Genomic DNA, 10706 nt, shown 5'->3' with positions numbered 1-10706 from the left:
AAATAAGTGTCACTTCAGTTTTTTAATGTAACACTACTTCTAATCTTATATATAAGAAACAAATATTTAATTCATCAAAACCAATAAAAATAATAAAATTAATTAATATGTTATAAAAAAAATTTCAAAACTATCCATTATATTAATAATTTAAAAAGTGACTATTTTTTAAAGGATAATTATTCCATCAATAAATATATCTTCTTTTATTGATAGCTTAATAAATACACTCACTCGAAAAAATGATTGTAATTATTAATATATCTCACAATTAATTAAGAATAAAACATAAATTTGACAATAAAGTAGTCCTATAAATAAAGAGAGAGAGAGACGTACATGCTTACAACATGGCAAGTGTGATTAACAAATGAACAATTGCATGTGACAACATTTTTTTCGGAAGAATTCCAATTACTCTTTCCAGTACATGGATCTACGCTGTAGTTCCAATTTTTCTTCCCAATTGTGTGTGCTATGTCTCTCAGAGCTTGCACTATCACACGCACATAAATATAAATGTTTATATCAATAAACTCTATCAAATAAAAATAACCAAACCCCATCACGAATCAAAGCAAGAATAGAATAAAATGACTAAGATCTATCTACGCATGTACATGTGCATTACGTACCTTCGTCTTCTGGCAAAGTGGCTCCAAAAGCTAAGGAAGCAAAGCAAAAAGGAAGAAGGAAAAGAAGAGGAAATCCAGAGAAGACACCCATCATTATTGTCGGTGATCGGAAATGAATGGCATCGTACCACTAGCTTAACTATGTCTTCGGGTTTTGTAATAATAGGAAGACTTTTGAACACACAAAACAACAAATGGAAGTCGTCGACAGAAAAAAGACACATTAATTTTATATATATATATATATATATATATATATATACAGAAAAAAGACACATTAATTTTATATATATATATATATATATATATATATATAATAAAATAAAGACTATTTCTTACAATAAAGTTTTGAATAATTCACCAATTTTGTTTTTTGAATTTTACGAAGGTTAAACACTTGCCCACAAGTTCTCCTTCCATTAGACATTAACACTGTTTGAGCGATGAGAGAAAATTAAACAAGAAAAGGAAAAGGAAGAGATAGTGAAGAAAAAATGGCATTCGTAATTTGATATAGTTTTCTTTAAAAATTTTAATGGCTAGCCATGGAAAATGGCTAATAATTACCAACGAGTTTATTTCTTTTAGGCCCCTTGAAAGAAAGAGATTATGTTGAATGATTGGATTCTTAGTGTATTTTAGAAAATTCTTGATAAGTATTATCTATATGTGATTTATATACTGAAATTATATAATAATTATTTAGTTTTTTTATTATTTATTTTGTGTTAAAACAACATAAACTTAGTTTATTTTAAGTTTTTATTCAAGAGATGTTAAAGTTAATAATTTTATAATAATTTTGGTTGAATTTATTGTTGAGATTGTGAAAAGGGTTGAAGGAATGCTTCCAATGAAAGAATTATTCGATTCCTCAACAAAATTTGGACAAATTTGTGCATACCTTCAGCAAATTTTGAGTACGTTAGCAAATAAAATAATTTGGTGTATTTTTAAAACTAAAAATTGAAACTAAAATTAGAGATAAATATGTATGCTCAAGATTTCATCCATCATGTTATCAATTTTAGTAAATAATTGTTCTTTATTTTATTATTATATTTATTGTTTTCTTAAATTGTTAATTTGACACGTCCTTGATTAAAATTAGAGGCTTATTATCATGATAGAGATTATGATAATGAGAAACAATTCCTTTATAATTTTAATTTGTTCTTGATCGTAAGATTATTGTAAATAGGATATCAATAATCTGACACATCAATATATATGTAATGTTCTTTATTGAATAAAGATTAATATATCTCATTTCTTAAATTGCATATATAGATTATATATGTGAATGTCATTATTGAACCGATTTAATTGAGAGTTCTCCATAGTTAATATTACCTTGATATGTCAATAGGAAGTTCTAAAGAAGAAATATAATAGTTTCTTTTGGCATGAGATTATCGTAGTAATTAACAAGTTATTTGTTATATTTTAATTTTGAACGCCTAATGTCTTGAGGCACTAGTTGAATGAATATTTGATAAGATTAAATACTTATAGAATTAATAATTAATCAAGAAGAAATTAATCAACTTTAGGTAATGAGTTTGAGCTCTATGATAGAGTTAAGATCTTGACCAGGACAACTGAATGAAAGAAGAAAAGAGTTTCTTATTGATTCTTGAAGGTAAAAGATGTTACTTCATATTATGGACGTTAAAGAGTGCTCCTAAATACCTACCTTGATTAGTAAATTAATTATGATTAATTAAATATCGATTTAGTATTTAACATATGAGATCACACACAAATGAGTGTTTTAATCTTTACAAAAGAAAATAATTTATTTAATAATTAAATTAGAGAATTTAATTTAATCAAATAAATATTTTAGTGAAATATTATTATATTTTTTGCTAGAACCAATAATATAATCATTATAAAAAGAGTATTATTTTATAAATGTGGAAGTTGTCCATAAAATAAGAATAATATTTTATTGTTGCATATCAAGATAACATGTGATTAATTATCATAATTAATTATATGATTAATTATGAATTATCTTTGTCTTATACCAGGTGCCAGGAAGCTTCTTAAAATAAAATAAAATAAAAGATATGAGATAGTTTTTATTTTTATAAAGGTAAAGAGATATGAAATTATTTTAAATAAAACCTTTCCTTTTTTTTTTCTTTGAGAAAAGACCTAAATCCATATATCTTTAATATTGTAAATAGAAGTATCTACCCGAGGCAAAAAGTACTAGGCACACGTACTAGAAAAATTAAGTCTAGTTTTAGACATTAAAAGAGAATTTGTTCTTTAGAATTTCACTCATCAAAGGGTTGATAACAGAGATTGTTTTGGTGAAGAAAAATTGTGTTGCTTCAAGAACGTGCATTCGGGTACACATATATTTTTCTCTATTTATTATTGTTGTATATTTTGAATGCAAAGTAGATCATATTTTTTTTCCTCTACAAGTGTTAGAAACACTTCCATGTAACTATCACAACCACCACCACCATCATCGTCGTTGTGACCACTCACCGCCATTACGGCTGCAGCAACTACTGCTACCATTGCCCTTGTCATCACTATTACCACCACCACTCTACCATTGTCACCATAACCATCATCACTGTCATAACAACCACCACTACCGTTGTCATCATTACCGTCATAACAACCACCACCATCTTTATTATCATCACTCACCGTCATTATTGTCGCCGTAACCACCATTGTCACTACTGCAACCACCATCATCACCATTGCTATCACCACTCACCACCATTGTTGCCGCTACAACCACCATTACCACCACTATCATTGTCGTCACCACAACCACCACCACCACCACCATTGTCGTCACCATCATCATCGCTAGTGCAACCACCACCACTATTGTCAACAACGCAGCTACCACCACCATCCTCTCCACCATTGTTGTTGTCACCACCACCACCCCCTATAGTTATTTGATCCGTATCATGGGGCACACCAAACATTGAATAAGATTAAGACTTATCTTACTCTTATCGTTTCATGTTCTTATCTTGTTCGTACATTCTATCTCATCTCATCTTATCCTAACCACCAAATGGGCTCTAAACTCAAAAAATTTATCTAATAATTTTTTTTATTATGGTAATAAATTAGGTAAGGATTTCATGTCACATAAAATATATGGTAACAATTAATATATACGCTTAACTGCTTTAGCTTACTATGAGATTTATTTGAGCTAAAATCTAATGGATATTTTGATGACCACCTCAATATTTTTTTGAACTTGAATCTTTTTTATTTTTTATGATATTGGTATGAAGTTGTTCCCATCGGAAGGAGTGACTAATATTCATTGGGACAACTTTTGTCAACTATTGGTTTTTGAACTTGAATCTAGTAGGCCAATGATGGAATTTATTAATTTATTGGAACAACTTCATATTTATATTTAGAGAAAAAATACTCATTCAAATCATATAATTTTATAAAAACAAAATTAAGGAAAACTTACAGCTTGAATTTCTAAGAAGCTCAATTTAAAAAATGTTATCATAATAACAAGTATCTCACTATCTTGTACTTATTGTTTTTGAAATATTAATAAAATGTAGAAAACAATAAAAAGAAAAATAATTAATAGACAAAGAATAATATTTATGTATGACACAAATATGAAGAATATCTAAAGTTTAAAAAATAAGCTTAATTTAGTACATAAATTCTCCTCATATATGTAGGGACACTACTAACAAGTTGTTGGTCCGAGTAATACTAGACTCGATATCCTTACATAATGTTTCGGATTTGAATATTGTGGATGAAAAAATATGATTAGAAGGAGAGACTTCATAAAAGGTGATCAATTAAATTTTTTGATGAAAATTAGTCATCAACACAATTAATCCTTCGTACCAATGTCACACTGATGAAAAAAATATATCTAAGGATATTTTTAGGACAATTTGGATTGGTGATAGAGGATGAAATGGAAGGAGAAATTGATCAATTCATTTGATTTGTAAAACTAGGAATGCAACATAATTGAAAACCATGGATCATGATCCATAGCCCCACCTGGCACACACATTTAAATTGTATTTCATCGAACAAAACTTTTTTATTATAAAATAACTATTGTATATTTATAAATTTTGTCATAATCATTAGTTTATGAAAGATCATATATTTAAAATTAGAGTGATATAGGAATTAAACGTTAGACTCAAATATAAATTTGATGCTTAATTTGGGACTATTTTTTCCCTAAAAATTGTATATTTTAGTCCTCCAAATTTTAAAAAAAAAAATCTGATTTTAATGTCTCTTTGTTAACTTTATGTTACAAGGGTTCTCCATGTGACAAGTGACGTGTAACTTTGTCACAATTTTTATTGGTAAAATTTAATTTTTAATTTAAATCAATTGATATAATTCTCTATTGTTAAAAGCCACCTAAGTATACAAAAAAGAAGTTAAAATCCCTACACCCAAGGGTGAAGTTATTGTTCTCTCTTAATTTCTTGGCAAAATTGCACTTTTGGTCCCCCAATTTATCTTCACTTTCGGATTTGGTCCCCCTATAATTTAATTCACAAATTTTGTCCCCCAGTTTTATAAATCCCTGCAAAATTGGTCCTGGAAGCCCGATTTGGACATTGACCCTTAACCTCAGATGTTGACTGTCATGTGTCAATACCACGTGTCAACGTCTGAGTGGTTTCCCGTAAATACTTCATTTTTTTAGGTAAAATTACACTTTTGGTCCCCCAGTTTTACTCCAATTTCGATTTTGGTCCCTTTATAATTTAATTCACACATTTGGTCCTCCAGTTTTATAAATCCCTTTATAAATTCATCCAAATTTCATTACTGGAGAAATTGTATTTCAAATTTCAAACAAAAATACCATTGTCATACATAGGCCACTTAAGCAGTTGTATAGACATAATACCGCATGAGGGAGCAAAAAAAGAAAAAAAAAGAGGCTATTACAGAACATGTTAAAGTAAGATATCTGAAAATTTCAAACCCAGGTTGGGATTCATGCACCACTTTCCCAAGTTAAACAACCCCAAAAGTGGGAGAGAGACAAATAGTGATTTTTCTTTGGGTTCCAAGTGAGTGAAAAACTTGCGATGAAAAAGAAGTGCGAGATTTATCAAGACCTACCATGTCTCTAGCACCAGTGGCTAAACCATTCAAAAGACCAATTTTGCAAGAACAATTTATAAAGAGATTTATAAAACTGAGGGACCAAATGTGTGAATTAAATTATAGGGGAACCAAAATCGAAATTGGAGTAAAACTGGGGGACCAAAAGTGCAATTTTACCTACAAAAAATGAAGTCTTTACAGGGAACCACTCAAGCGTTGACACGTGGCAGTCAACGTCTAAGGTTAACGGTCATCGTCCAAATTGGGCTTCCAGGATCAATTTTGCAAGGATTTATAAAACCGAGGGACCAAATTTGTGAATTAAATTATAGGGGGACCAAACCCGAAATTGGAGATAAAGTGGAGGACCAATTTTGCAATTTTGCCTAATTTCTTCCTATATCATTGAACCCAAACAGAAAGAAAATTGTTGGTGTTAAGTTTCATTAAAATTATCTTGGATAAGATATTTTGGTTAGTTTTTAACCTCTTTCATTAACTGAAAACTTGTTTTACTGTTGAATAGATAAGTTTTTTTAGTAACTTTTAGTATTTTTTGAAACGCTCAACTTCTAACTTTTTATATTTCTTTAATTTTTATCCTTAATATATTTATCCAATTTTTTAGTTATTCTTTTTAAATAAATTATGATTTTATTACTTTTTTATCATTTTATACTTTCAACAACTTCATAAGTTATCTTTATGAATACTTATAATTTATTAAAAAAAAATTAACTTTCAATTTTACTAGCTAACTTTTCAACTTTAAGCTAGTTTTGTCAAAATAGCCTAAAGTAATTCCCATAAAAAAAAGTATCATTGAAGTGGCTACAATTATCTTGCCCTTTCTCAACTTAATCAAATTCTATGCTTCCTTTGAATCTGAGATGTACTTCCTTCAACTTCAATTTGCTTCCAATCTCATTAGCAGATTCATTTTATCCTAGTACATTTTAATGGGTTAACGTTCTTTCTCAATTTAAACAATGTAGTCCTCAAAATGATGTTGTATCTGTTAGAACAAAGGAGATAATGAGTGAAAGTTTGGAAAAAAAAAAAGAAAAAAAAGCTTCAAGTCCCACATCGCTCAGGGTAAACACTTGGATAATGTTTCACTCCCTATATATAGAGAGCCTCTTTCTTTATTTTTTCTTGTCCCAGTCGAGAAGCATTTCCTCAACTTTTCTTTCTCCCTCCCAAATCTCAGTCGATGCATTTCCGAGAAACTTCTCCCTCTTTCTTTCTGTAGCACTAAATTTTCGGTTGGCTATTAGAGTGACTTTTCAAGTCATATTTTCAGGTGGCTTTAGAGTGACTTTTCAAGTCATACAAGAGGGTGTAATTCTAGAAAGGTTCCCTCAGTATAGTGGGAATCTTATAGAGTGATCTGAGCTATTTTATCCTAGGGACTTCGTGGTTAATAGTCTGCTTGCACAATTTTTGGCAGTGTCACGAAACGTCTTAAAGAAAGCGACATTGTCTACGACTCAACTAATAATTTTTTCGATTTGCCATAAATTATTTTAACAACAATATCAAACCCTAGATTTTATTACATTTTTTCACAGTCCAACAATTTAAACACAGGGCTAGTGATAATACCCCACAAACGTTGGGAGGAATTGCGGCAAAGACTTCAAGGGCAGTTTCATTGTGGCTGGCGAAAAGTCGAGTGGTGAGGGATTTCAGAAGCAAGGATTATGGGTTTGGTGATTGAATTTGGGGTTTACGGATTTGAAGGGTAGCTAAGAGGCGCTCAATTTTTTTAGAGGAATTTACCTTGTAATCAAAAGAGTTTATTCTAGTTAGAGATCGATCTCTTACTCCATTTTAAGGAAAAAATAAAAAAATAAAAGAACAATAACCAGACAAACACATGTGGAACAAATTAAGGATTTACACTTTGCCAGACCCAGTCTTGTTCTGAATAGAGCATGCCTCTACTAGTTAATTATATAATACACCATATCTCAAATAACAACTAATATTTATATCAATACAAATCTATAAATAATTTTTAAATAGTACATGTTTTTCAAACCTTAACTAGACTTCACTGTGAACTTAAATAAGAAGAACACACAAAATATTCAAACATGGGTTGTGCAAATAATCTAATTTGGGCTTTCCAAGTCTAAGAATGTTGATAACAAGGAAAAATATTGTTTTAGTTTTAGAATAATACAATTTGAGCATTATAACAGATTAATTAAGACGAAAATACGAAATATGCATAGTGAAAAATTTCCAAATTTGTCTCCCTTCTTAACTATGTTGGGAACTTTCAACACCAATAATATAATGCCATCAAAATTCTAGTAAGTAAAAACAAAGTCAATTGAAGATATTTTTTAAGAGCAAAAGACGTTATAAATTCAAATGAAGGAAAAAAGTCATTTGAATTCTCAATTGAAACATACATGATGATAACTGAGTTTTGAGCAATTTAAATTGTTCTTGGAGGTTAAGATTTAGTAGGTGACAAGCAAGAAATCTGATAAATACAGAGAATAAAACATAGGAAAATCCTAACATTTATTTGACTTTGTTTGGATGCATAAAATCCAAAAAATTGTGAAAATAACAAATTTTATTCTTTGAACTTTTAAAACCCTAACTACAATAGATAAACACTTGACGTAAATCATTAGTGTTGGTTCGGTGGAGGAAAATTTAAGGTAGTATATACATGAAATTCTAGGTTCAAATCTCAGGACAATCACTGTAAACACAAAAATGATGTTGTTTAAAAAAATATTAAAAATATGTCATAAAGAAAATCATTATATATATATATATATATATATATATATATATATATATATATATATATATATATATATATAATTCCTAAAAAGATCAAAAGATACATGCACTCCAATCATATTATAAAGTAGTTTCTTAAGAAAGACATAAAAGATGACCTATTGGTCCTTATAAAATAGAGGGTTTTTTTATTCTAGCCTTTTGTTTTGTTTTTTTATACATATTTTAGTTCACATTGCAAAGTAACAATGTAAAATGAGGATGTAAGTTAAGGGGATCTAACTAGTTGAGCAAAGTGCGTGAATTATTATAAATCTCCATATACTATATTCGATTCCTACGGCTTAAAAAGAAAATGAGGACATAATAAGGACATTTATAGTCCATTAACTTGTCATCTAATAATGCAGTCACGTGTAATTTCTTTATAAATTGTGTTTTTAAATCCTGACAAGAGGGATTTAAAGATGTTGTTTATCAAAAGAAAATTAGCATGTGTCTACTATGTAGATTCCTTGATGATTGACAAGTCAATGGACGGTTAATGTCACTGTTACTTAATCAGTTAATGTTATACTTGCCATGACTGTTTTCATTCCATTGGGGGCTTCAAGTGACAAAGTTTGGAGTTGAAGAGGATTCCAAGGGCTTGAATCCATGTATAGAGACCAAGCTTATCATGCATGTTCATGTTCACACTTCACACAAACCAAAACTAGCATATATAAGATGGTTAAAATTACAGCCGAGTAGTATTAGTCTTGTTTGATTCGTTCATGTAGCGTGAAAATTTAAGGAGAAAGATGTGAGCCTTAAAAAAAATGAATATGGAAAGACATCAATTATCTTCCTCCAAGCCGTACATATGACTTTCATCCAATAAGGGAAAAAAGATTTTTATTAAGATTTGTAAATATAGTTTTTTTATGTTCTTTTATGTGATTTCTTTAAAAATATTTTTTTAATCCTTTAACTAATACCTTATTAGCACTAGTTAGTAAGATCCTTTTTAATTATTATGTTATTTTATGATTATTCAAAATGTAAACTTAGTGTTGAATTTTTGAATACACTAAGAAAAAGCCTTAACGGAAGAATAATATGTTTAGACCATTGATTGAATTTCGTCTAGAAAAATAAGTTACCTTCCCATTAAAATGTGAATTAGTTGAATGAGTTTATTCTTAAGGGTTCTTGCAATTTGTGGTGGTTATAAGGTGCCACAAATTATTAATAGTTAAAAAAACACTTTATTCATGTAGTTTTTGGTGGTTTTTTAATTGAAAAAATATAATAAAATAAAATAATAATAAAATATATATATCATATCATTATTTAACATCCAAAATAAATGGAAATGACTAAATTAATGGAAAAAAGTCTAAAAATATTGATCAGTGGTAAAAAAATTTAAGGATAAAAAACATAATCTACCCTATTATAATAATAACTAATCAATTGCAACTCCTATATAATTAGTGGTGGGAATAGGTCATGACAGACTAAACTTTAAAAGGTCTGAGCCTAGCCTACGATGAATTTTTGAGGCCTGAGCCTGGCCTATAGCCTATTAAAGGTTTTTATTTCTGGCTCGGCCTGACCTTTTTAAAAGCCTAGCCTGACCTGATAGCCTTTTTAAAAGCCTTTTTAACAAGAAAGTTAAAGGAAAAGGAAACGTTAACCGGAATAGGAAAGCCAATAAAAATAATGAAGAATATAAAGGGATACATGACTCATACCTAAATTGTAATTAAAGTCTTACTTGATTATAGGAATGAAAGTTATGGAGCAGTAATGTATAATCAAAATCTGCTAGTTTAAAAAAAATTAATTATACCCAAAAAATAATATATATATATATATATATATATATATATATATATATATATATATATATATATATATATATATATATATAACAGCCTATCAGGCTTATAAAGCTTTTTAATAAGTCTAGTCTATTTAATTTAATAGGCTTTTAAAAAAGCCCGAGCCTAACTTTTTAATTAAATAGATCAGTACATGCCAAACTTTATGTAGGGCAGGTCGTAAACCCCTGTAGGCCGGCCTGACCTATTCCCACCCCTACATATAATTGATTAAGGTTGCTCTATTTCTTATATAATACTAATAATAATAATAGATTTAAATATATTTTTAGTGAGTTAATTACATGTG

At 29.0% G+C, this 10706-nt stretch overlaps 1 protein-coding gene across 2 annotated transcripts in view; it reads right to left on the bottom strand.

The window, feature by feature from the left end:
- The window catches only part of LOC114415998 (probable leucine-rich repeat receptor-like serine/threonine-protein kinase At3g14840), a 33412-nt gene extending 32617 nt beyond the window's left edge, over positions 1-795 (bottom strand). The window contains exons 1-2 of one of the 2 annotated variants that reach the window (XM_028380884.1): positions 636-795; positions 340-496 (exon numbers count right to left, since the gene is read on the bottom strand). In XM_028380884.1, coding sequence (XP_028236685.1) covers positions 340-496; positions 636-729 — 251 coding nt within the window. In that variant the 5' untranslated portion in view covers positions 730-795. The remainder of the gene's footprint in view (positions 1-339; positions 497-635) is intronic. The other variant, XM_028380879.1, reaches the window with a different exon arrangement.
- Positions 796-10706: the final 9911 nt, after the last annotated feature.

This window comes from Glycine soja, chromosome 1 (genome assembly GCF_004193775.1).
Source record: "Glycine soja cultivar W05 chromosome 1, ASM419377v2, whole genome shotgun sequence".
Lineage (NCBI taxonomy): Eukaryota > Viridiplantae > Streptophyta > Magnoliopsida > Fabales > Fabaceae > Glycine > Glycine soja.
Note: the sequence above shows the minus strand (reverse complement) of the source record. Positions and strands in the feature narration are given on the sequence as shown.